Source organism: Coffea arabica, chromosome 1c, assembly GCF_036785885.1.
Source record: "Coffea arabica cultivar ET-39 chromosome 1c, Coffea Arabica ET-39 HiFi, whole genome shotgun sequence".
In the NCBI taxonomy this organism is placed as follows: Eukaryota; Viridiplantae; Streptophyta; class Magnoliopsida; order Gentianales; family Rubiaceae; genus Coffea; species Coffea arabica.
The window spans coordinates 2,124,050-2,151,956 of NC_092310.1; the positions used below are offsets into that span (position 1 = coordinate 2,124,050).

The 27,907-nt window shown below is 34.6% G+C and overlaps 2 protein-coding genes across 3 annotated transcripts; both read left to right on the forward strand.

Annotated features, from left to right (window-relative positions):
• The first annotated feature begins 12,285 nt into the window (after positions 1-12,285).
• On the forward strand, positions 12,286-17,065 carry LOC113692807 (GTP-binding protein BRASSINAZOLE INSENSITIVE PALE GREEN 2, chloroplastic-like). Its single transcript, XM_027211408.2, has 3 exons — positions 12,286-13,751; positions 14,853-15,020; positions 16,034-17,065. Exons 1-3 carry the CDS (start codon positions 12,528-12,530, stop codon positions 16,418-16,420), a joined length of 1,779 nt encoding a protein of 592 aa, XP_027067209.2. The 5' UTR covers positions 12,286-12,527; the 3' UTR covers positions 16,421-17,065.
• Positions 17,066-19,062: 1,997 nt separating this feature from the next.
• LOC113692880 (WEB family protein At3g02930, chloroplastic-like) lies at positions 19,063-22,876 on the forward strand. Of its 2 annotated transcripts, none has more exons than XM_027211513.2 (3): positions 19,063-19,491; positions 20,103-20,319; positions 20,395-22,876. In XM_027211513.2, the coding sequence occupies exons 1-3, from the start codon at positions 19,475-19,477 to the stop codon at positions 22,726-22,728; spliced, it is 2,568 nt and encodes an 855-aa protein (XP_027067314.2). In that variant the 5' UTR covers positions 19,063-19,474; the 3' UTR covers positions 22,729-22,876. The 2 variants fall into 2 exon arrangements, with proteins under 2 accessions (XP_027067314.2, XP_071937068.1); XM_072080967.1 differs by having other exon boundaries at positions 19,079-19,491; positions 20,398-22,876.
• The last annotated feature ends 5,031 nt before the right edge of the window (positions 22,877-27,907 follow it).

A 27,907-nucleotide genomic window follows, 5' to 3' on the forward strand; every position in this document is an offset into this window, starting at 1 on the left:
GTTGGGGCAGCCTCTCCCGGGTCGCAGGAGATTAGTCGGGTCATTAGGTATTACCGGTCCGAAGACCCGGATACCCGTGTGGACAAAAAAAAAATACCCTAATTGGTGAGAAATTTCAAGTGGCATAAGCATAGATGTTGAAAACTCCATGTTCCACCTCAGCTTCTGGTTGCCGATAACAAGCACCAGATTGAAATGGCCCAGAACACAACATCATTGATGTACTAAAATTCTTTGTTAATTTTTGGCTGTCAAGATGGAAATTCACCAATCGTCATTTTGTGGGTGGTTGCTTAATGCATTACATATTTGGCCAGGAATGAACAGCTCAAAGTCATCTATTCTAGCAAGTAGAAAAAAACCAAACTTCAGCAACCAAAAAATAAAGAGAAAACTAGGAAAGAACACTTGCGTTGCATGTGTATATTGTTGAGGAAAACTCGTTTAACTTTTAAATTTATGTAATATGACTGGAAGCTAAAAAAATTCGAAACTTACAAACTTCTTAAATTGCTTTTTCAATTAGGCAAACTACTTTTTCAATTAATGGATGATTAAAAGCTTTTGCTTTCATTATTTCCTATCTTAGTTTCTTTTGGAATTGTTCATAATCTTTTGTAATGTTTATCTTTTGTTTATCGTGCAGTTTAGTAGTGGATAACATGAGTCAAAGAAAAAAATTGCTTTTAATGAGAATATAACACAATAGTGATTCACTATCCATATGAAAGAGAATCAGCTAGAACATTTTTTGGTATAATATGATTCCAAATATTGCATGGGAAGCGTAAACTTCTTTTTATCTAATTTGTTTCAACTTCATACTTTTCCTTCTTTTTTTAGTTTATATTGACAATTACTTGATGAAGCACATTCAAATACATAATAAACTTGATAAAGATGAAGCGAGCATGCACATTATGGGTTTGTTTGGATATGTGATTATTTGGAAATAAAATTTTAATTACATCATAAAAAATGTTTTCAAATCATTTTGTTATCTTTTTAACTACAATTTTCCTTACATATATTATGTCAAAAATTACTAAAGTAATAAATCTATGTGATGATGCTGCATTAGTAAATGTTGTGTGCGTTCATAAATATTTTATTTTGACTTTTAGAAATGCATTTCCCTCTAATTTTGAAGTATACACATTTTCAGATTTGCTTCAATCTTAGTCCATACTAAGAAAAAAGCTCAAATTCTTTTTTATATCCATTCCTATAACACACAGGACAAAGAATTCTGATGAAAAATCATTTTATTTCTTTCTACTTGATGTTTAAGTATCTTGACAAAGTTATGTTATTTGTACATGTAGGTTTATTCTTTGTTGTGAATAGTTTCTCATCAATATTTGTGATTCACTGACCTAGTTCCTAGATTTTCCTCAACCATTTGATCAATGTATATTTTTTGAAAACTCTTTTAGACTAATTAGTTATTCACTGTTGCAACTAATCATCTATTGTCTTATTATCTTGAAACTAATAAATCATGTGACTCAATTCAAAGAAATGAAGCACTATCTTTGTAGCTCCTACTAGGGTATTAGTTTCTTTTCCTTATGTTTTCTTGACTTTTCCTAGCAGTAGAAATTTGTGCTTTCTAGTTTTTATACATTTTTAGTATTTTTCTGTTTCTTCAAAGGAAAAAATTTTACCGATGATTAAGAACATCGTGCATCAACCAAAGTCCTAACTAACTAAATTAAAAAATGGTAGATTGTAATGCTTAATAATTCAAGAGATTGATGAACAATATTCAAGAAGACCTTTCTGTTTAAGTGCAAGTATAGAAGAGAGAGAAATGCCAAATTGCAAGTTAAGCTTATTCTTTTGCCATTTCAATCAAGAATGTCATTTCCAGCCTTCAAAAAGTAAAGATTTACTCACATTGACTAAAATGAAAATATTTTTTGTGTCACTAATTTTCATTTTTTATAAATTTGCACAAACTATCATAAATAAAATTTAATAAACCTAACAAAAAACTTTAAATGCTAGTCATATACAAATCTCCAAGACTGTTTGCCAAGATTGAAATAGTGAGGGGTAGATCTCAACACTCAAATAATGAGACATTGTACTGTAACTTCAAATCACCTTTTGTGGAATTTGGCATATCTATAAAACATTGTCTAAGGTATAATAGTGAGACCTAAAATATTTGTTGTTAGAATATAATCTAGCTAATCCTTATTTTTAGGACTATGTTGTTTAATACTTTTTTAGGTTATGTTATTTAATGTTGGTTGCCAGGGAATCATTAATGTTTCTAACTTTCACTAACTTATACTAATAGTCTTTAGAATTGCTTGCGGGTTTTTTTTTTTTTTTGTTATTATGATAAGAATAAGCATTTGACTCCAAATATAACTTAAAATTTTCATTGGCACCAGCTTCTTGTACTTTTTTCTTTCTTCTTTATCTAAAATGCTTAAAAGGGATAAAAAAAATTGAAAGTTACCTAACACGAAAGATAACTTGGAAACCGTTGATGCTCAAGAAAAATCTTTAAAATTTAAATAACTTGTAAACTAATATTAAGTGCTTAAATTTCAAATCTCTAAAATTTCAGACAAGGTTTGGAAAGTAAGAAGAAACAGAATGATTGGTCTAATTTTACTTTTACACGGTTAGAGATCCTTAATTGTAAAATTTGTCCTAAATATGCATCATAATCAAGATTGCTCACAAAACATAATGAATAATTAGAGAGGATTATTCACAAGTTTAGAAAATTTTATATTTATATAAATTTTTTAACCTTTAGAATAATAACCAATTAGAATAGTAGACTATCTACAAAGCATTTAATTTTAGTCATGGTAAGATTGATGAAGGTTTGCATCTTCATCTTGGATTGTTCCTTCTTTCTTATTTCTTCTTTGACTCACATATATATATATATATATATATATTTTTTGGATTTCACATGCACTTATGCCCATTGCTAAAAGTTTTGTTCCATACTTTCAAAATAACTCATAATCCAGTATATCCTTATTTTAACTCTTTGAGATACTAGTACTATTTAAAGTTTTCTCATTCTCATATTCTCCGGTTCTTCTTGCCAATAGTCATATAGCTTGTTTTAGATAGTTATGATTTTCATTATGCTAAAGTTTACTATATAGGTTGCTTACATAAACAAATTGAGAAGTTTGATGAATTTATTTGTATCCTACATTAACTAATGTAAAAGGCTTTCATCTTTCATGGATGCAATTTGTTTTGTCAGTTTTAAATCTTGCAGATTTGTTTGCGTTAATACATAAATGAACATGGTTCCTTTTTCTTTTTCTATATAGAGCTCTAACATTGTCGTCTAGATTATTAAATCATATTCACAGATGTATTTAATGTATTTTACAACTTAGTTATAGCTTTTGAAAATTTGAAATTTTGCTATAGACTTTTGTAGGTATGGCATAGTGATTCCTATTTATTATACATCACGATTTTCAATGAAATTTTATTATGATTCCTATTTTCTTCCTTTCTGTGGGAAAAATTATCTAAGGGATGAAAAATTTTGATTCTTTGAATAGAGAAAATTATATACTAAAAATACATTATTCGAGATAAGGAATTGATATGTAAACAAAAACCATCTCAATTGACATGTTAAAGTGAAGATTTACTCTGATCATTTGAAATTAGTCTACCATAAAATAGTCTCATTTGACATAACAATTTTTTTTAGCATGCCAATATGAAAAATGTAACATAAATAGACTATATTTTTAGTTACTTTTCCTTGGTTTTGTTGCTTATTGTGATATTTGGAAAAAAAAAATAGGGTTATTATCACTTTATCCCCTTCAACTATATCACTACTATCAGTTTACCCCCTAACTATATCTTTTAGTCACTTCACCCCCATAAGTAATTCAATTCAACATGTTAAGAAATTTTGGACATAAATACCCTTTTATTCTATAGCATCACTATATTATTATTATTACTTTATTCCTTTAAATTATAGTGATATAATCGCTTTAATTCCTAACATTATTTTCTAGGCATTTTACTTCATCGTTAATCTAATTAGTATGGTCAAAAATTTTTAAATATATTGACTCTTTTATATATATAATTAAAAATAAAAAATTGAAATCATTATTCTTCTTTTTTCACTTTAAAAGATCCAAAAATATAAAAATAAAAAGATTTTCTCAAATTTCTTTTTTCACACGCATTAATATTAGGAAAAGAAAAAGAGATAGGAAAGAAGGAGATAGAAAATTAGATTTTGCAAAGAAAATAATAAAGAAAAGTCTAACATTATCGTATTAATTTAAGGTTGTTGGAATTAGCATTGAAATCTAGTGGTAAACATTAAAGTAAAATAATTTTAAACTAATAAAAGTATTTAATTCTTTCTTATTTGTATTTTTTTTAAAAAAAAAAGAATTGAGCTATCTCTCTCCCCCTCCCAATCTTTCTATTTGTTTTAATATTAATAAGATTGGCAAGAAGAAAGAGATCAATACTTTAACTTTTTTTCTTGATACTAAAGATGAAAAGAGCCACTTTAAATTTTTTGTTGTTTTTATGATACAAAGAGGAGAGTACTTTCTCTAAAGTTTTTTAACTTGCTAAGTTGGTTTAATGGTGAGATAAATTGCCTAAAAAATAACTCTATGGGGTAAATTGATAATGAGGCTATAATTTATGGGGGTAAAGTGATAATAACTTTCAGGGCTAAACTTTTCTTTTTACTTTAATTAACAAACTCCGTTAAATTTGACCGTTAGTCTTGGGCGTAAAGTAACTAAAAAATAACATTAAGGGAGAAATTGATAGTGGCATCAAACATTAACGGGGTTAAGTGATAATAACCCAAAAAAATATGATAAGCTTTAGTGCAAAGCAAACGTGCATAGCTTATATGCCTTAATTAGATCGTGGATTCCTGTTTAAAATAGTAAATGGGTACAATTTTATGCGAATCTTGGTAAATGAGTTTAATGGTCCCTTGAGTCCTATTGAATATATTTAGTTCCTCAACTTCTAAAAGTATTATGAGGTCTCAAAATGTATAAATTTAGTTCTAATTGATCCCACAAGCAAAATTCAATTAAGACAAATTTAATATCTTTCCACTAAATAACATTTAGTTTGATATTTCTTATATGCCTTCAACATTTATAAAAGCATTAAAATCACACTAGAAATGGCACTGGTTTATGAATTTTGGTTTTCACAAAAATCGAACTAACCTTGCAATTTCACAATATTTCTGTCTCAAGCAAAACAGTTCTTTAAAAATTAAGCTGTCTCCTTCTATTGAACCTATTTTTCCCGCAACGGATCTTCTGTCCCACACCCTGTGCCACTCTCTGTTCCACTTTTTATTATATTGCTATTTCTCTTACATAAACATCATGCTTTAGTTCTTTTTTTGTTTCCTTAAAATTCAATAACTATTAATTGAGCAAAAAATAAATACAGCAGTTTCAAAAAAGTAATATATAATAGAAAATTAAAAATTATAGCAGAAAATTCGTAAAAAATCTCATTTTTTATGCATTTTGATTTTTTGAGTTTGTTAAATTTTGTGTATTACTCAATTAATAGTTATTAGATCTTAAAGAAACAAAAAAGAACTAAAACATGATGTTTATGTAGGAAAAATAGCAATATAATAAAAAGTGGCATAGAGTGTGGGACAGAAGATCCGTTACGTTTTTTCCTATATTCTCCACTGGGTATCTAATATTCTCGAGTGTTAAAAAGCTGATTTAGAACTTTAAAACTAAGGTGGGCCAGTAAAGCTGAAAATTAAGGTACCAAAATTGGCATACATTTTTTATTGGGTAAAAAAGATGCATCATATAGAGAATAGTTTATTAGCTACCACTATTATTAAAATGTGTCTGAAATAGTTAAATAACCAGGGGTAAGCAGTCATACTCCAATCTAGATACATTTGCTATTCAAACCATCTCTAAATTTTTGGAACCTCAAGGTTCAATATTTCTAATCTTGTTCCTTAGTCTTTGACGTGTCTTTATAAATAAATTGGCATTAAATAGTATGGACGTGTGTTTATCCAAATCATTAAACCAAAAGGGACTGGTAGAATGAAGATGCTATCCTTTATGCCTTATAGTTCTTGTAAGTGTTGACAAAATTCTCTAAATTAACAGTCTCTTGAGATTTTAATAGTAAACATTCATGTGACTACTAGCTACATGGTTATATTGCTAAATACTAAATTCTAATAAAAAAGAGACACAAACACAAAACCCAGTATACAATTAAACAAAGAATCCAACTATTCAACTAATCATGTAAAGGAAAAAAGTTTCTGCCATACAACTAACAAGGTAAAGAAACAACTTGCAAAGTTAAGTTATAAAATATGGGATCTCTTTTGATATGCTGCATAATAATTAAGTTTTAAATTTAGAGATCTTATTGTACATCGTGTGCATGTTACTACCAATATGCATAAATTATCCATAATTCATATGGCATGTGTGGTTGTGCCTAGAAGGACAAATTGCAAAATAACGCGTTGCCAAAGAAAGCGATAAGTTCAACATCATGAGTTAAGAGCTACAACAAATTCTCTCACGAACGATCTTTCAAAAGTTTGAAACTAAAACAAATTGCCAAACTACAAGAGATTAGGTCATTAGTAACAACATTTTCCAGTGACAAAAAAAATTGGGAAAAGAGTCCCAATGGCCCTCCAACTCTTTTCCAAATAAAGTTTTAGTCCTCCAATAATTAACGGTAAAGTTTTGGCCCTCGATCTAATAAAATAGCATATTCATAGCCTTTCTGTCAAATCCAGCAGTTAAAATTGACGGAAAGCATTATCTCGTGAGATGCACGACCAAACATCGAGGGCATTATAGTCTCTAAAGGAGGGAACTTGCAAATATAGAAAAGGAGAATCTTCTAGCTTTGGCTGACCCATCAAGATCGCAGACCTGAATTATAAATTTGAGGCTTGAAATAGCAGAAAGGGTAGAAATTGTTGGCAGATGGCAAATCCCGGTTCATCAATTTTTGGAATAGCAGGGCAAGAACGCAGGCAGTATGCACCTGCACTACAACTTGCCATGTCTACAACAGCATTACTACAAAAAGCTGCTCAGATTGGAGCAGCAGCAACTAATGTTTCACTCCTGAGAGGGTTCGGGATTGTTTCTTCGGCGTCAGCTTCTAGCGGGCAGCAGGAGTGGAGTGGGAGGGACTATTAAGATCATTGTTGGAGATTAAAATGAGGTGGGAAAGATAGGGAAATGAGAGGAGGAGCTAGAGATGGCCGGTTTCGGTAGAGAACGTCTAGTCTTGTTCGCGTCTGGGTAGGACTAACATGACCTCAACTAGGAGGGTAGTGCTTCTGGGGGAGGGGGAGTCGAGGACGGCGATACGTTGGAGAGATGTGTGGAGAAGATGGCTGTAAAGGGGAAGAGCAGGAAGGAAGAGTGGGTTGGGAAAAGTGAAGGTGATGTATCAAGAAGGGACTATGGTTTGGAAGGTGGTTGGGTCCAGCACAGACATTTTTGATGCAGAGAAATTTCCCAGAATTTAATCAGGCAATCTTTGGGAGAATCTGGGTCCGTTTGCGAGAGCGAGAGAGAGAGAGAGAAAGCGGACTTCCTTTTTGTAGTTGGACCAATTTTCACTCGAACAACAGTTGATGAATTGTCACCTAGATGCATTCATATTTAGCACAAAGGTGCACAAAGCAGATTCTTGTTTCTCGTTTTTCAGTATCATATGTGAAAGATTTGACAAGCCATGGTGATTCGTTGGTGTCCCTAACTTCGCACTAGGGTTTTGGAGCAAAAGGGGTGGAAATCGTTGAAGGGAAAATCAGGGTGAAAGTGTTTTTACTCTTTTTTTGCTCAAAGACTATAATGCCCTTGATATTTGGCCGTGCATCTCGCGAGATGATGCTTCCCGTCAAATTTAACTACTGGGTTTGACAGAAGGACCATGAATATGCTATTTTATTAGATCGAGAGCCAAAACTTTACCGTTAATTGTTGGAGGGCTAAAACTTTATTTGGGAAAGAGTTGGAGAGCCATTGTGACTCTTTTCCCAAAAAAATTCATCACAAAAAGTGGTTATTGAGTCGCGACTTTAACTGTTGTTACAACTGACATATGGTAGCTAACTCTTCAGTGACGACTTCAAATTGTCGTCAGAAAACAGTTTGCACCATGAGATTTGAGAAGCGTGCGTTGTAAAATAGTAACGACTATATAGCGGTTGTCACTAATGCTCCTTCCTTTCTTTGGCAATTTGCACTATTTCTTTCTATTGACGACCTGTGTTGTCAGTAAAACTGTAGAGTATTTAGCAACACCAAATATTGTCACTCAACAGTTATTTGGATGTAACAAAAATTTCTACCCATTATAATTTTATAATAACTATGTTAAGAAGTAAATTATTTTCAAAAAAATTAATATATTCGTAAATTCAAATAAAAGTTAAAGTTAGAAAATTAATTGAATTAACTAGTACCAAAGTTTTGTTTAGACAAAATATTAAAAAAGGTTGGCGGGGACTCTTTTTTTGAAAATTGGGAGAAGGATACACTTTTAACTCATAGTACTCTCCAGAGAGAAATGGGCCACCGTTCCTTTTCCCAAACTCCCCACGTGGACTCTTCACTTTTCTATCTCGCATCCCCCAAAGAAGCGAAAACACTCTCCCTTTCCCATAAACTCTCAGCCAAATATGGATTTCCCAAACTAAAATCGATTCATTCTCCCCTAACTCATAAATCCTCAACCATATATGCTACAACAGCTTTCAATTGAAGATCAGAGAAGAAGTTTTACTTGTTCTTACGCCTAACTTCAGCATTAATACAGATCTAGATCATCACTAGAAGTAAGAAATTCAAAGAAATATAACAAAACATATTAATCCGGTATTTACTATGAGCACTCGTTGACATATTTAAATTAAGCATAACTTATTATGTTAATACACACAATCACAATTAATGTACTCCTTGTATTATATGCTTTTTTGTATTAACTACATTTTTTTAAAAGACTAATGCATAAAACCACTCTAAATGAGTGTCAAATTGGCACCCATTAGCCAAACTATGTTAAGCCAATTAAGTAATACCAATACGCGAGCAACTTCAAGCTTTCAATTAATAATCGGTGAATGTGAAAAGGCTCCATCAAACATGATTTTATATATATATAACAAGACAATTTCATTCCAATATTAGTACTAATGACAGCAAATACATCAAACATTACACAAATTTATATAGATCTGAAAATCAAATAATATAACAGATTTAAAAATCTATAAATTTGACCACAACATTGAAACTCCAAGAATATCTTCCATCAAATAAATGTCAGTACAATTCAACAAATCTATATCCATGTCTTTTAATAGTTGAATAGTCAGATCTGATAAAAAACTACTTCAAGTCTGAAGAAAAATTTAGATCTGACTTCCAAATTTAATTGGAGGAGTTTTAGAAAGAAAGAAGAAAGAGAGAATGAATCCTACAGGAAGAGAGCTTTTGTAATATCCAGATGATTTACTTCTATATTAAGTTATAAAATCTTATTACAGTCTATACTAGCTATTTGGCAAGTATAGTAATTAGTTTATGAATGATTTGATGGCATACCAATTAGAGAAATAAAGGGCTCATTGATTTTATTTGATAGTGATTGGAAATTAATGAGGTCCATGATCTTATTTAGAATATTTCATTAGTTAAAAACTAACAGCTGACGTGTGAAATAGTTGATCTAGATCAAGATAAAATTTCTCATATTATATCTCTAATGCCCAACAAATAACACATTTCTTTTTTTTCTTGTGTTTCAAAAACTATGAAGGAAGCTACATGGAAAGAAGTAAAGGATAATTTTGAAAAGTAAACTGTATAGCATGCTAATGGTGGTGGGAAGCAAAACTAGATCTTTAAATTGATCATTTTGACATGAGTAGTTAAGAATTGCAAGAACAATAATACAATCAATGGGAAGGGCCATAAACTTCAGCATATTCTCACACCACGTTCGGTATGCAGAGTAAATTTGGAGAACACATTGAAGAATCCTCTGTTTATGCAGCTTGACTTAAAGGCCCCCGTTTGTAACGTAAAGAGATTCAGAAGAAGATCAGCTTCTCAATCTAAAACACCGTGGTAGATGGAAGCTAGAACTTGGAGTTTGATTAGTATCAAAAGCATATTCAATCACCTCTTTTGCATCTAAATACATGCAGGTACCAATAGATTTTGGTTAGGTAGTCATTAACTTGGCATCTTTTCACACATTCTGATAGGTACTAATATTTTCAATATTTGCAGCTAAAAAGAAGAGAAAGCTTAAGTTATGAAAGAAAAGAAAAGAAGAGAGAAGAAGAGACTTAGTTTTAATGTTGTTTGGGAGTTTGCTGAAGAAATAAAATGATATTGGATAGCTATGTCAATAAAATTTTGTTTAATAAACATTTAGGGATAAAATTGGTATTTTAAAAAAATTTTATAAAGCTTGCTTCAACGTTATCTTTTTTTGGTATTCTCTCCCTTTCTTCTCATTTCCGGTCAAATCTAAGGTCCCCAAACAAAGCATTGGTCTCCACACGATGTACAATTATCTGACATAAGCTTCCAGTATGCAAAGTCTAAAATCGAAGGATGAATTAGGTAAAGGCAACTTCAACGTATGCCAATCTTTTATTCCTTTCTTTCATTACTATCTCCATTTGCAGCACCCATCATATTAGAAATTTTGCAATTTTTGACAGCTATGGTGAAAAAAAAATAATGACTCTAAATTTTTTGCTGTTAATGCCACAACACAATTTTTTGCATAAAATACTAAATTTGCCCTTATCGAGTCCAAATTTAGTTGGGGCTTAATGCATCATTTCAACAAATTTTGCTATGAAAATAAAATTTGAGCTATGGCAATATGATTTGTCCTAGCTACTCAAGCAAACAATGACAGCAAATCATTACCTTGTCCTCCCTCATCTATTGATGCATGTGTCAAATATCTTTATCATTCCATTATCCAAGAATTAGAGTAAAATATATGCTTTAGTTTGGCACGAGGGTGCTCAATCGGTGCAAGCACAAAACCACCAGCTCTTGGGAGCTCTTGAGGTGGTGGCTACCACTAGGGGTGGCAATTCCTGACACGACCCGAAAACACGACACGAACCTAACACGAAATTAATGGGTTTGGGTTGAGATTTCGGGAGTTCGGGTCAGAATCGGGTCGAACCCGATGAACCCGAAAAAAAAACATGTCAATTTCGGATCAACCCGTGGTGACCTGATATGACCCGATGTGACCCGTTTACGAATTAAAACTAATTTAATAAACATTAAAATTATTTTATCTAACTAAACTAAATCATTCTTTTTTTCCAAAGACATTAATTACTTAATCCTAAATGAATTTATTTAACTTGTGTGAAGTTAAAATTATTATATTTGGACAAATAATATATTATGTTATTTTTTACTTTTATGCTGTTTTAATTTATTTTATATTTGGTTTGGGATAAAACACTTTTATGGTGTTTAATTTATTTTAGATTTGGTTTGAAATTATTTATTTAAATTTTTATTACTTGATGATGTAATTAATTTTGTGAAAATTTGATTTTATTAGAAATTACAGTGATAAATTAATAAATTAAAATTAAGTTTCGGGTCAACCCGCCAACCCGAAATTTTCGGGTTCGTGTCAGATATCCTGACCCGTTTCGGGTTGGCGGGTCGGGTTCGGGTCAGCATGTTCCTTGTTATACTTAAGCCTCAACCCGATCCGCCAACCCGAACCCGACCCGATTGCCACCCCTAGCTACCACCAAGCTCTTAAGGTTTTGGTGAACCCTTGCCTCTTACCAAAAATGCCACTCTTGTGGCTCCGCTTCAAATCCAGATGGGTGCGCTGGTCTGGTGGTGGTTCAGTCCTCATCAGTCCCCCGTAAGCTCATTTGAGCCTCTCCCGTAGTTAAGAGTATGAGTAGGAGTAGGGATGATAATTGACAAAAAAAAAAAAAAATCAGTGCAAGCACAAACATAACTTCTTAGAAGTTCTTTGTAAGAAGATATTCTGTAGCACTTGTTTTAATATAATATATACAAGATAAAAATGTGACTAGAAAATATTTTAATATAATATATATGAGATAAAAATATGACTAAAAAATGCATTAAAGTATAATATCAAAAAATTCGAAAAAAAATTTCTACAAAAGAACACAATCCAATCAAAGGCCTAAAGAAGCCCAACTGAGCAGTAATAGATACGGGCTAACTTGGCACCCAAACTTAATGTGGATATGGCCTAAGTCCTCGTAGCCCTTTGTGATTTGATTTATCCAAGAAAGGATCGAATTTTCACCCGACGAAAAAGGGGCCGGATCCTTGAACATCCGGAAGAAGAAGAAGAAGAAGAATGATTCCAAGGTTGGAAGTTGAAACCTGAAGCAAATACCAGAAAAAGCAACAGAGCACACGGTGTCGTTTTAGTGACAGGAAATGATAGTTGTTAGAAGAACCTTCTCACCATTAAAGCTCAGGAAACTCTTACAACCGGTTTCTTTCTCCACCCATACATATACAAAGCCTGTATCTAATTCCCTCTCTTCAGCTTCCCCAACCCAAAACCCTCCTAAAACCCTATACCCATTGTTCTTCTTCAGACCCTTTTCCTCAGAGTCTGTAAAGATTCAAGTAAAACCCATATCCAGAGATGGAAACTACGATGATTCCTCCTCACAGGGCCTTCCCGTTTGTCCTGGCTGTGGTGTTCAAATGCAAGATTCTGACCCTAAACAACCTGGATTCTTCGTTGTACCCACCCCTAAAACCCCCAATTACAAGCTCCGTATTCATAAAAATCCAGTCTTTGATGAGCCTGAAATCTCTGATTCCCTGAAGAAGGGGCTTTTGAATGAGACGCTGGAACCTCAAGATGTGGAAAATCTCGAAAACCCAGACCAGAAATTGGCTGAAAAGCCTCTAGTGTGTGCTAGATGTCATAACTTGAGGCATTATGGGAAGGTGAAGGACCCAAGTGTTGAAAATCTGCTGCCTGATTTTGATTTTGATCATACTGTTGGGAGGAGGTTGATGTCCATTAGTGGGGCTAGGACTGTGGTTTTAATGGTGGTTGATGCATCCGATTTTGATGGCTCGTTTCCTAGGAAAGTGGCTAAGTTAGTTTCTAAGACGATTGATGAGAATTCGCGGTCATGGAAGGAAGGGAAATCTGGGAATGTGCCTAGGATGGTGTTGGTTGTGACAAAGATTGATCTTTTACCGAGCTCATTGTCACCTACTAGGCTTGAGCATTTTGTCAGGACAAGGGCCAGGGAGAGTGGAGCAAGTAAGTTGACGAGTGTGCATTTGGTCAGTGCAGTGAGGAACTGGGGTGTGAAGAATTTGGTTGATGATGTGGTGGAGTTGGTAGGATCAAGAGGGCACGTGTGGGCGATTGGGGCGCAGAATGCTGGAAAGAGTACTTTGATTAATGCAATAGGGAAATGTATTGGAGGGAAGGTGAGTCATTTGACTGAGGCACCTGTTCCTGGGACGACTTTGGGGATTGTAAGGGTGGAAGGAATGCTTCCTGGTAATGCCAAATTGTTTGATACCCCGGGGCTTTTGCATCCTCATCAGATTACAACTAGATTGACTAGAGAGGAGCAGAAACTGGTGTGCATAAGTAAGGAGTTGAAGCCAAGGACGTATAGGATCAAGGTCAGTCTGCCTTTGTTTTAGCATTTGTATGCTAAATAACATATGAAGGGACGAGAAAAAGAAATCAAATCGTCGTATAGCCTATGAGCCCGTAATTTCGAAATTTTGTAGTAACAAATTCATTTATAGGCTATTATGCATATTGATTTGTATATGCACATACTTTCGTCACATCTATGTGCAGTTGCTGATAGTGTTTTATTCAACACCAGGACTCCTTGAACTAAAAGTCAACACAAATAGGAAAGTCTGTGTATAAACATGAGTTCTTGTTTTTCTCCCTTTTACTGAAATTTGGTATTTTGTTGAAAAAGTTTCATCACCAAAAGTTAGTGGAATATTTAATTTAGGAACTCTTGGCTGCATATCATATTACATGTTTGAGCTAGTTTCTTACAAGAACTGTTACATGCATAAGCTAGAGGTTGCATACAGAAGGAGAGCACTAACACGAGATGCAGCCCAAAAAAAAAGGAGGCTTTTCTAAGGCGGGAAGCCTATAACTGGGCTCTCTGCTGGTGCACTTCCTCTTTATCTATTTTTTTTCACATGATACATGTTGAAAAGCTCATCTAGGGACTTGAGCTGCTATTAAGTATGTGTGAGAGTCAAAAATTTGGAGAGGAAATGAAGCACTTCTAGGTGGTGCTTGAAGGTGTCTTTGAATGACTTTCGATTCTGAAGTGTTAAATTTCCATGCGATGAAATTGTTCAATTAGGAAAACTGTAAGAAACAAAACATGTCCTTATTCCCAATCAAATGTTCAAATGTTCAAGTCTTCCAGAACATATGTACATGATACTGAAGATTGGTTTACCAATTTACGAGTTGGCATGTGTCCTTGTTAATAATGGATTTGCATATGGTAAAAGCGGTGTTCGTTTTTTGTCTCCTTCTTTTTTTCTTTTCTTTTGTGATGGCAGAAGAGGGATGGGGAGGGTTTGGGTGTGGGAGGAGGTGCATGGTGACCCCTTTTGTGCTTTCTGTATTGAGTAATCTTTACTGATCATATACGTTCATCAATGAGATATGTTCTTCATTGGATATCCAACTTTCTTCCTGTATTTTGGGGCCTACATGTGTTACATTTTGTGTCACAGGTTGGACATTCCATTCATATTGGTGGATTGGTGAGGTTAGATATAGAAGAATTGTCGACAGATTCTCTTTATGTTACAGTCTGGGCATCTCCTCTTCTCCCACTTCACATGGGGAGGACAGAGAGTGCTTGTACCATGTTGGAAGAACATTTTGGTCGCCAATTACAGGTACAATGTACTTTTTTTTTGGGGAGGGTAGGGTGGAGAATGCTGATAGATCATAAATTAGCCAATGTTTGTCTTTTAGGAGAATTTCATTCAATGCTTTCCATTGTTCTGTTTCGGCACTCATAACCATGGTGCCTATTGATACACAATGCGTGATCTCATCAACCAAATTTGTGATGCATCCTGCTTGTGGAATTGAAAATGAAGTTTGTATTGGAATCTTCATAGTTCCTGGAAAGTTTTAGCTAATGCATCTGAAGATTGTTCACATTATGCAAAATTCAAGGTTTTGTATGTGCTTAGGATGAAGTAACCATTGCTGCATTTACCTAATTAGTTAACTTTTAAAGTTTTAGAATTTGAGACTCTTCTGCTTTTGTGTTATTAAGCGGAGCTTCCCGTCTGGAGGAGAATGTCTTTAAGCTAGAAAGAGATGTTGCAATAATTCTAAGCGTGGTTCATTGGACATCAGCTTTACGTAACCACTAAATTATGAAGTGAAATTCGTCATTTCTGTGTATTGATGGAGGAAATCATCACATTATGGTTGCTGAATACTTGAAAATGATTTAGACATAGATGTACTTTGCTGGTAGCAAAACAACTTGTCAACCTGATTAGTCTCCTTATACCTAATAAAAAGACATCATGTGATGTGATTTGTAATATTTTGCAGTTTGTACCTCATTAGTTTGTTTACTTTGTGCTCTGATAAGCTTCTGATTTTGCTTGATGTTTCCTTCTTTCATACAGATTTGAAGGTTATGGTAAAAATATTCATAACAGACAATGTAAAAAATCCTCAATGAAAGCGCGGTTAAATTTTTTTAAAAATTTTTTCTTGAGTTTAGAAAATGTTCATTCCACAGCCTGATGATCTGAATTTTAGAATGCTGCCTTAAGTTTACTAATGATTCTTGCATTGTTGGGGTAGGAATTGTTGGAGTTGTTTTTTTTTATGTATTTGTCCACTACTGAGTGTCCTGTTGTATATGTTAATGTCCTTATCTCAGCCTCCTATTGGAGAAGAACAAGTTGAGAAGCTTGGGAAATGGGTGAGAAAGGAATTTCAAGTGAGTGGAAACTGTTGGGATACAAGTTGTGTTGATATTGCTGCTGCAGGTCTTGGTTGGTTTGCCATTGGACTTAGAGGAGAGGCTTTGTTGGCTATTTGGACATATGATGGAGTTGACATTGTTTCCCGCAATGCTTTGCTTCCTCAGAGATCACACAATTTTGAAGTTGCGGGCTTCACAGTCTCAAAAATTGTCTCCACAGCAGACCGAGCATCCAATAAAAAGCGCAAGGATGAAAAGAAAAGAAAAGCAAGTGACTCCATAGCTGTAGCTGCTGATGCTTCTCCAGCATTAACTGTTGACGCAGCTGCCAGTTCTTGCTGAGACTGCCAACATAAGCTACTGCAGAAATATGAAAATTTTTGGTTACTTAAACAATGAACGAGTAGAACAATTGGTCGATACCACCAAGAAAGAATGCTGTAGAGCAGGACTGAAAACGAGGCTTAATCCAAAGCCCTGCGGGAGTTTCTGAAGATTATCAAGTTTCAATGGGAGTAGAAGTCAAAGCTTCTCTACTACCCACCCTGCCAAAGATAGCATCAATCTTCATACATTCTATTAAGTTAGCTGCATGCAGTTCAAGAGATGTTACTGCATCGGCCAGGTCTCCAATTGAACCTCATGCAAGATCAACATGTTTGCCAGTGTGGAAACTGAGCAGAGACACATTGAAGTTCTGCTTGTGCATCATGGTTTGATCATGTTGCTCTTTTCAGTTGTTGATGGTAATCAAAGGCATCTGTTGTCATTGTTTGTGGTAAAATTGGTTAGCTGATTTATAGGCCTCTCTCCAAGAAGTTGTATATTTAGCTGAAAAAGACAGTCTATCATGTCCATCATGGCCTGCTTTAGTTATACATGCCTTTTCAAACAGGTTCTTGGAAGTGAATTTTTTACATCGTTTTCGTTGATGAGTAATGGCTTTATTTTCATATATCCTTTTTAATATAGAAACTATTTCTGAGATGGATAGTGAATCCAATTTGCTCATTCAAGGGATTTCCTTTACTTTCTGGTGGTGGTTATTTATTGTGCATGATTGTTTTACAGGCTGTCGATCATATACAATCCTATGGTTGCACCTGCATTTGTGTGCGTGTGAATATTTACCACTTCTATAGAGAACTGAGACATCTTCAACCCTGCAAATCTAAACATTAGGTATACTTTTCTTCTATTTTTCAAGCATAAGTCTACGTTTAATAGTTTTCTTGTTACTAAAAGGAAGCTTCTTCTTGATGATACGCCATCTTGCCAAGCACAGTTTATCTAAAATCTGACTTTGCCAGCGACCAAGTAAAATGTTCAAAACTAGCAAAACAAGGACTAGAGAGACGCATGTATGAATAGCCGCTATGTGTATTACAGATGGCCCATGATAATAATTTCCATTCACCTGACCTATTATTACCAATTTATTAACAAAAAAGAGAAAAATGTAGTTTTGGTACCTAAACTTTAACATATGAACGGTTTTAATCCTCAAATTCTGGACAATGATAAATCTAGTACCTAATTTTTCAACTATTGAGCGCATTTAGTACCCTGATGGATTTTTTCCAAATTACTACCAAAAAAGTCACGAGATAGTCGCATGTCTAACAACTATTGTATAAAAAATGTAAAAAATAAAATAAAATATCCTTTTGACACTAAGTGTCATGTAAAATATTCTTTTGGCACTAAGTACTAAGTTTAAGAACTAATAATTTTATCAAATTAAAATATCTTTCTAACACTAAGTTTAAGGACTAATAATTTTATTAAAAGGATATTTTACATTTTTTTTGACATTTTTTATATAATAATTACGGATATATAACTATCACAATACTCTTTCTAGTACTAATTTGGAAAAAAAACTATCACCATTACTAAATGTGTTCAAAAGTTGAAAGTCTAGATACCAAATTTGTTTTCGTTCAAAGTTTGGAAACAAAAACTGCTCATCTTTCAAATTTTGGATATCAAAACTGTATTTTTCTTTTAAATTATGATGGTGAGCTACCAACCCATATTTATTATATATATGTCATTTGGTTGATATTCCATGTGGGCTGGGGATAGGTAGTTAGAGGATGCATTTCTTCAAGCTTTAAAACACCCAGATCTACCTTCCATTTTCACTGCTAATCATTTTATTTGAAGGTTAAGTGCACTTTACTCCCTCAATTATAGATGCTTCCCCTCTTATATATGATCAACTTACCACCTCAGGGCTATTCAGTTTTGTGAGATTTTAGCATGTACCCATCCATGTACCTTACTTGATGGAGAATGTTTCTCATCAGATGAGTCACAATATCTATACATATCTTAACATGTCCAGTTGCCGATATATAGAATTTTCCCAAATCTCCCAAATGTTTTTTTGTATTTGGACCATTTATTACATTAAGCATTTGGATAGATTACCATATTGAACAGAACATAACGTCTTAACAATGGATTGATGAGAAGAAATGTATTGTGATTTTGACTAGAATCTGCAATCACTTAATGTAAGGGGCAAAAAAAATATTTGTACTTATCGCCTACTAATATATTCATCATGTTGTATTATAATTTTGACACAACAAAACTATTTAATTGAATAATATAATAAAATTACTCAGATAATGTCCCAACGGGCAGCTCGAATGGTATCTTCCTTGGTCTTTACGTAAGGTCACCAATTCGAACCATATTGACTATTGTGCAATACATTGTTTAAAAAGCTTCTACACCACTGTAGAGAATTAGTCTGACGTAAGTCAGAATATTCCTTGCAAGAAAAAAAAAAAAAACAAAGATAATCCTTAGAAAAAAAGTTACTAAGATAACATAATAGATGTGATTATGATTAAGGGTCAAAATTGCACTTTATCCATAATTCAGCACCATCTCAGATTCATTTAGTAACTTTTAGGCACAAACATACTAATGCTATAAATCATATTTAAGACCATTTGACAGAACATTCAAATTTACACTGGTCAAAAAGGAGAAGAACATGGAAAATTCGGCTGAAAAAGTGACAATAGACAGTAGACAGTATAGCAGGAGTAGTGGTGTACTTCTTGTTGGTGGTGTGGCCACTCTGGAGTCTGGACTGAATCTCTGAGGAACCAAATAAACACCAAAATCCCTTTTGTTTCAGGATACAGATAGATCAATGATTCCTTCTTCCTCTTGTCTGTAAATTCCCCATCTTCAATTATCAACCGAGCCACCCCAACACTTCTGCACTCGCAGAACACCGTCGCCAGTTTATGCTCTCTTTCTCTCTCTCTCCAGACAAAGAAATACGGTAACACAACTGCTATTTCTGCTTCAGACAAGCCTAGAATCTGAAGGACTCTGATCTTTCTTCCTTCTAGTAGGGAAACCAGCATCATGTCTACTAAATCCAAGTAAGTTTCTTTCTTGCAGATCTGATGTGGGACATTCTTTCTTTGTTTCTTTAGCTCTGTTTTTACCCTCATTTTTTCTTGTTTTTGGGCTGTTTTGCATCAGCTGCTCTGCAGTGCCGCATTAGTCTCTGATATGGGATTTTTTTTCCCCCTTGCTGTCTTTATTTCTGTTGGGGTTCTGTAATTCTTTCCATTTTCTCTGTCTTGGTTGTTTGCTTTTGCTGCTTGTCCCTGCTGCGAAGCACGTTATTACGGAATTGTGGTCTGTTCGGTTAATCCCTTGGTTTGTGCACTTGTGTATTTTTGAATTTAGGTTGCTTGCTAGAGTCCTAATTTGCTGATATGGATCTGGGATCTGAACTTCTTGCTTAAACTAAATAAATTTCGCTGGGGATTATTGTCATCTTTGCTTGTTTGTTTTCTCTGTTTCCTTTTCTTGGTCCATCGGGATGGAATGTGTCAATAGATCTTCATTCTTTGCTTTAAAGTTGTAAAGATTACATTTTGTTTATCTCTTTGTATTGAATGATAAGTCATGAATTGGATCATAATCTGCTGAATATGATATTCAACCAGTCATGTAATGGTGCCATTTTGTGAACTCCAAACAGATCTAGTGGTTTTTCTGAAACAACTCCGAATAGCAAAGTATCACCTGCAACCCCAAAGGTTAGTAAACTCAGCAGCAGGGGGGGAGTGACTAAATCTGCTACTGATTCACCTTCCCGCCTGCAAAGTACACGCATTTCAGTTGATCTTTCACCAAGATCTGTTGCTTCCAAGCCTACAGTCGAGCGCAAGCCCACGAAGCTTGGTACCCCTCCTGATGTAAGTTTTCATGAACTCCTTCCTGTTGCGTAGCCAAGCTCCTGTTCTATAAGTGATACGGTTATCATTCTGCAGAAGAAACCGACTGCATCTCCAACTCCAACTCGTATATTGAAGCCGTCAGAACTACAGGCTGAACTAAATATTGTCCAGGAAGATCTCAAGAAGGCCAAGGAAAAGCTAGTCTCATTAGAGAAAGAGAAATCGCAGGCTCTTGAAGAATTAAAGGAAGCCAAGAGTTTGGCTGACGAAGCAAATGAGAAGCTCAGTGAGGCTTTGGTGGCTCAAAGGCGAGCTGAAGAAGATTCTGAGATTGAGAAATTTCGAGCAGTTGAGATGGAACAGGCTGGCATTGAGGCAGCTCAGAAGAAGGAAGAGGAATGGCAGAAAGAGCTTGAAGCTGTGAGGAATCAACATGCATTGGATGTGTCCGCCCTACTTTCCGCTACTCAGGAGCTTCAGAGGGTAAAGCAAGAGCTTGCCATGACTTCTGATGCAAAAAACCAGGCACTCAGCCATGCTGATGATGCAACTAAGATTGCTGAGATTCATGCTGGAAAGGTTGAAATTCTGTCCGGTGAAGTTGTCCGATTGAAATCTTTGCTTGATTCAAGGATGGAAATAGAGGCTGATGAGAATGCCAAATTAGTGGCAGAGTTGAAACTAGAGATAGAGACTTTGAGGCAAGAACTCAAGAATGCAAAAAGCTACGAGGAGATATTGGCGGAAAAGGAGGCTAGTCTTGAGCAACTTAATGTTGAGCTGGAGGCTGCAAAAATGGCAGAGTCTTATGCGCACTGTTTAATGGATGAATGGAAAAAAAAGGTTGAAGAATTAGAGCTTCAAACAGAGGAAACAAAGCGGTTGGAAAGATCAGCATCAGAATCTCTCGAATCAGTAATGAAACAACTTGAAGGGAGTAATGATTTGTTGCATGATGCAGAATCTGAGATTGCATCTCTTAAAGAAAAGGTCGGATTGATAGAAATCTCAAATAGAAGGCAGAAAGCAGATTATGAGGAATCAGAACGTCATCTTCAGATGGCCAAGGAAGAAGCTTCTAATCTGGAAAACAAGGTTGAATCTCTTACAGCTGAGCTTGAAGCCGTGAAGGAGGAGAAAACTCAGGCCTTAAACAATGAGAAACTTGCTGCTTCCAGCGTGCAAACCCTATTGGAAGAGAAAAACAAGCTCATAAATGAGTTGGAAAATTCTAGGGATGAAGAAGAGAAAAGTAAAAAGGCAATGGAAAGCTTGGCATCAGCCTTGCATGAAGTTTCTTCAGAAGCAAGAGAAGCCAAAGAAAAGTTGCTCTCTGTCCAAGGTGAGCATGAAAATTATGAAACGCAAATAGAAGATCTGAAGCTTGCTCTGAAAGAAACAAATGAGAAGTATAAGACCTTGCTTGATGATGCAAAACAAGAAATCGACGTTCTAACCAATTTGAATGAACAATCTAAGCAGAAGCAGCAAAACTTGAAGAGTGAGTGGGCGCAGAAGGAACTTCAACTGATGACCTCTCTCAAGAAAATTGAAGAAGTTAACTCTTCAAGGGAAAAAGAGATAAGCAGATTGGTTACTTTGCATAAAGCGGCAGAGGATGAAGCTGGTGCAAACAAGGAAGAAGAAATTCGTTTGAAGACTCTGCTTAGGGAAGCAGAGTCTGAGGTCTCTTATTTAAAGGAAGTTCTTGGAGAAGCTAAGGCAGAAAGCATGAGCTTGAAAGAAAGTTTATTGGACAAAGAGAACGAATTTCAGAATATTCTTCAGGAGAATGAGGAGCTCCGAAATAGTGAAGCTGCCTGTCAAATGAAGGTCGCAGAGTTGTCTAAATTGCTTGAAGAAGCTTTGGCCAAAAAGCAAGCTGAAGAAAATGGTGAGCTTACAGACAGTGAAAAAGATTATGATATGCTCCCAAAGGTGGTGGAATTTTCTGAACAAAATGGAGGTGGAAGCCAAGAGAAGCCAAAGATGGAGCTCTCCACTCAGCAATCTGAGCATCATCTTGAGGAACACCTTCCAGAACTAGAAAAACTCTCACATGATGATGCTCTACAGACTGGTGCTGAGAAAGATGTATTAAATGGAAGACCAAAAGAAAATGAGAATAAAGATAAGGAAGACGATGACTCTGTAGAAGCTGATTCAAAAATGTGGGAAAGCTACAAGGTTGGGGAAAAAGACTTCTCTCCAGAGGGGGATGCTGAGCAGGAATCTATTGAGGAGGACTTGGAATCTAAGGCTGATGGTAGTGAGGGCAATGACCAGGCTAATGGGCTTCCTTCAAAAGAAAACTTTGATGACAGTGGAAGTTCACCAACTAAGCAGCAAGGTCAGAAGAAGAAGAAAGCTCTGCTCCGCAAGTTTGGCAGCCTACTCAAGAAGAAGGGCACTAGCAACCAGAAATAGTATACCTATGCCCATGTAACATCTTTGTAAACATGAACATGGTTATGTCACTTTGTGCGTGTGATTATTCTCATGTATGCATACTGATTGGTTTTGTAACAAGTTTTTACTGTCGAGATTTTGTTAATTACATTTCATTTCCAACCAATTATTCTTTTTTTTTCGTCTTTAATTGATTCTTAGATGAAACTGTAAGCAATTTTGGGAATGCTGTATTATAGAAGCTTCTATTTCTTCTACAATGCTCAAACATAACATGATACATGCTGGAACAAAGGGAAACTAGCATACTAACAAAAATTGAAGATGGGTATACATGGTGTTCCTTGCTACTAGGGCTTTATTCTGCCACCTTTCTTATTTTTGTTCTCAGAATTTGAAGATCCATAGCAGTATGAGAAACAGAATGCTATGAAAGGCATTGGCCACCTTCAAGGAGTTTTACACTACACTGGCTTGTGACTGCCTCGATGAGGAAGGTCTTGAAGGACAAGTCAAACAAGAGCAAACAATGGGAATCTCTGCCTATGCAAACTTTTTGCTGCTCAAACTGCAGGTAATATATTGCTACTTTATGATAACCTTGTTTTCACTTTACATGGTCTGTTGTAAATTAGTCCTTTTATTGATTTGTAATGAATTTGTGGTGCATTTGCTGGTTTACAAGTGTTCATGTTGTCTTTCATCATGAAACTACCAGTTAAGTTGAATAAATATTAAGCAAAACAAACAAGAGTTTCGTATTTTGAGAATGATGGAAGAAACTAAATTTCTCGAGTACGTATTCCGTGCTTCATCATATGTATTTTATGTCCCCTAATCTGATAGATTTATTTGAGAAATATTTCTCTGTTTATAGAGAAGGTAGTATCTAAAACCTTTTCTATCTTGCATTTGGATGGTATTTCCACACTGAAGCCTTACTTTTGAAATCATGTTGAACTCTAGTTTTGGGTTCTCAGATTTGGTCCTATCTGCAGAAACTAGTTAACAATAAATCTGCTAACATGATGACCTGAATTTTGCTGTCCATAGGAGTTCTGTATCATGATAAATGCTGCTATAGTGAAAATTGCTTCAGATGTACTGTAGAAGCTCAGGAAAAGAGATTGTTCATGCATAGGAATAGGTATTCAAAGTGTAGTTATCTTTACCTTTTTCTTCTCACGCAAGTCAATTTTGGACTTGTTTGAGTTTCACTTTTCTGATGATCTTCAAAATCGGACGTGGAAATTAAGATGATGCTACTTAACTATGCTTCCTCATTTGCCTGGCTGTACCTATCGCGTGAGAGATTCTGACCCTAAAAAGCTGGAGTTTTAAATAATGCACACGCCTAAATCCCCAATGACAAGTCTCCTGTTGATAAAAACTCGCATGATTGATGAGCATAAGATTCCAGTATTTAGGAAGGTGTTTTTTCAATCAAGCTTCTTGTGCGGCTGTGCCTCATATGTTCAAAAATCTGGAAATTGTTATCAGAATTTGCCAATGCAATCTATTTTTTTGTAGATGTTACAATTGAGGCATAATGTGAAGTTGAAGGACATGACTGCAGACAAGTTTTCCTGACTCATATTTGTATCAGATGGTTGGACTATATCATTGTAGTTAAAATGGTGGTTTGATGCTTCAGATTTTCATTTTTATTTTGTAGGAGAAGGGCTGATTAGTTTTGAAGACAAATGATGAGAATTTGCAAGCATGGATTTAACAAGTGATGAGATTTTGCTTAGACTGACAAGAGGAGCAGGTATTTAGTTCACATGAATGACTAAGTCGAAACCAGAATTTTTCTCAAATGGATCATTATGTTAATTTCTTCTAAAATACAAGTTTTAGTTTAACCAGTTGGATTTTGCACCTAAAATTATGTATGCTAGTCTTCTGTCCTCTGGTAATCTAGTTGTCGTTGTTGGACTGCTATCCTTCATATGCTGTTATGCAAAACCTGGAAAAGTGAAGGCTTAAAAAAGTCAAGGCCAAGCTCATTTATGAACCAGTCTGAAACTGTTGTAATTATAACATTTTTGAGCGATGAAGTTATAAATAGACCTTCCGTAACATGCACAAGCATATGCGCATACTCTTAGTATCTGATAGTGTATATTCCGACACTTTGGACTCTTTTTGGAAAATATCTGACCACAATGGGAGAGCTACATAGAGATGTGCAGTCTCTTTTACATTTGCCTTTTACTAAAATATGTGCAGAGAAATTAATCACCTCTCTGAGAAAAGGTAGAGTCCCATCTTGCATTCATGCTCTTATCTATTCAGTTTACGCTTGCATAGGCTTGTCAAGTTGAGGCTTGTCAGGATAGCAGTCAGCGGGACAAGTTCTTCATACATATGGAGTCTTGAATTCTGAAGGAAAATGGAGATGCTTCTTTTTAGATGGAAACAAATGGAGATGCTTCCTTTTAGATGGAAACAAACACCTCACTCCTTAGTGTGTGTGTATGGTTCCATTCTATTTTCATGTGGAAATCTTTTTTTTTTTTTTATCACAAAATTGCAGTATCAAGCCAAAAATGGCAAAGATGGTTGCTAAGAATCAAAGAAATCAAGTTCAATTAAAAGATGACTTGAGCTCTTTTGGGTAGTTTATTTATGCTGTTAGGATGTCTGATCAGACCGAAAGTTTAACCGACTGACAATGGGTTTATAACATAATTTTCATCATTTCATAGTGTATAAATAATTTCATTCCATTTTTATTTTCATTAGGTATAGATACCATATAACCTCGAGGTATGGATTAAGTGGTACGAGAAAAGAGAGCGTATAATCCTGGGGGATGGATTGGATGGTAGGAAAAAAGGGAGCGTAAGAGAGAGGTTTCGAATTCGAGATCTTTCACTTGCACTAAAGAAAAAAAAACGTAGAACAAAATATTCAATTATCAATGTCCATCCAAAAAGTAAGCAAATTTTCTGCAAATAAGCAGTGAACAGGAGAATTGAAAGTAAAATTACCCAAAAGAAAGTTGTCAAACGGATGAGTACCATTATTATTTATTGCTTTCACAATTGTTATAATAGCTCCCTCCTATATGGATTTACCCAACGTAAAAATGTCCAAAAACAACATCTGCTCCATTTGCTCGATCAACTCAACCATCTTACACAGAAAAGAAAATTGAAGATAAAGAAAGGGCTCTATGATAAATTTATTTGGACCTTATTCTTTTTATGCTTTAGTTGTATCCTTACTCCTTAGTCCTTCATCGTTAAGAGCAATCTTGTTTGCAACAATAGAAGCAAAGGCACGCATTTGCATTTGAGCAAAATCCACGAGCAATGTTGTGAAATTTCCCTCCATGTTGTCTCACACATTCTCCATTGCAAGTATCATTTTGGCAAGTTTTTCCAAGGGGAATGGCAACCGCACATTCTTCAGTTCCATCCACCTTTGATATTGATCCAAAGCCTATATTTGGATTCAGCAAAAAGAGTAAAGAGTTAACATCTCAATATACATATATATACATATATATAGAAAATAAATAAATGTATATTTGCCATGCAAGGATGTACAAGAAAATCAAAAACCTTCTAAAATATTTTTTTCCCATTTAATGCCAAACATAATTATGGCCCCTTTGGGCAAATGAATTTTTTGGTTGTTTGTCTAAAACTTTACTGTAACTTACTGTAGAAGTTTTTTAAAAAATTTTTGAAGTGTGTTTTTTTTTTTTTTGAATATTTTGAAGTGTATAGTTTAAAAACTTTGAAAAGTTTTTTGAAGTTACTGTAACTAAAGTTTTTAAAAAAACTTGTAACAGACAAATTTGGCAAAAAACTTGTCTACCAAACAAGGCCTAATTAACATCCTAATAGAAAAGCTATGTATGTGCATTGATGTACATAGAAATGATAAAGAATTTATTGACAAGGACAAAACTCAAGACCCTTTGTTTGGAATGGCAAGTACAATAAGGGAATAAATTTACCCTTGTCTAATCACAAAGAATGACCCACAATGGGGGGGGGGGGGTAAAAAATGCAAGACAGGATGCTCAGAGAATTGAAATTTTACCAAGTGAGACAAGGAGTAGAAGAACTGTGGTAGCAGCAATGGTGTAATTCCTCATCTTTTCTTTTCCCTAGTTTCTGAAATTTTTAAGTAGCAAGGTTATGGTTAACATATGTTAAATCTTGCATGTAAATAGGTGCAAATCTAAAGGTTTTGAGATAACTCTGAGTTCTGTCATAAAAGGAAGAATATCCTTGTAGTTATTACCAATTTGAATTGGCTTGTTTTGAAAAAGAAAAATTAGCTAAAATGACAGCCAGGTCATGTTTAGCTCATAGTTCATACTAGCTAACAATTTAAAGGGATAATATGAACAACAATCAAACTCATGTACTTACCATCTTTTATGTAAAAATTATACAGGAAAAGAGATGGTGGAAGTGCCATTAACAACTACCTTTGCCATGACATAAACTGAAAAAGATCTTGTATGCCACAAAAAAGATACTCTAACTTTATGAATAGTATGATTAGTTATTCCTAATCATACTGTTTATTATCTTTCTATTTTGTAAATTTAATTGTCATATAATAAAACCATCGTTTGATTTTTCCTTTTCAATATTGACCGCTGGTCGAAATATTGAATTTCTCCTATACAATTTTCTCCTCGTAAATCTTAATGGCTGTAAGCTGATATCTGTGCGTATGGCTACAAAGATTTTGTTTGTTAGATCATAAACACGTCTTTTAATTTTATTTTTTTTTAAATCACTTTGTTGTGTGACGAACATTGCTTCCCAAAAATGCTTCAATATTTTCTCCGTTGAGTGAGAATTTTTTCCACCCCACCAAAGATTAAGAGGTTTAATTTTTGTAATTTATTTAATTTCTATTTCTTTATGTTCTCAATTTTGGCTTCTGAAATTTTGTAAAGGCTGTCGCACCACATGCTACCGGGAGCATTGCTTTGTCATTAGTTGTGGAATCTAGGCCTATATTCAGATTTAGTAATATATACTCCCTCTCCGTCCCATTTTGATAGTCCTGTTTTTTTTTTTCACACAGTTTAAGAAAAAGTAGTTAACTTTGTTGGAACAATCAATTTAGGTAGCTATTTTCCTAAAATACCCTCACATTAATTAGAGTACAACTTTATGGGAACTTGAATTGATGGTAAAAAAAGAATCAACTCTCATTA

What these genes read in the sequence shown, in the direction of transcription:
- LOC113692880 (XM_027211513.2), top strand. An exon ending in AGCTTGGTACCCCTCCTGAT is followed by an intron (nt 20,320 to 20,394) that starts GTAAGTTTTCAT and finishes ATCATTCTGCAG; the next exon opens with AAGAAACCGACTGCATCTCC.
- LOC113692807 (XM_027211408.2), top strand. Translation starts at nt 12,528, where the DNA reads ATGATAGTTGTTAGAAGAACCTTCTCACCATTAAAGCTCAGGAAACTC. An exon ending in CAAGGACGTATAGGATCAAG is followed by an intron (nt 13,752 to 14,852) that starts GTCAGTCTGCCT and finishes TTTGTGTCACAG; the next exon opens with GTTGGACATTCCATTCATAT. An exon ending in ATTTTGGTCGCCAATTACAG is followed by an intron (nt 15,021 to 16,033) that starts GTACAATGTACT and finishes TCCTTATCTCAG; the next exon opens with CCTCCTATTGGAGAAGAACA.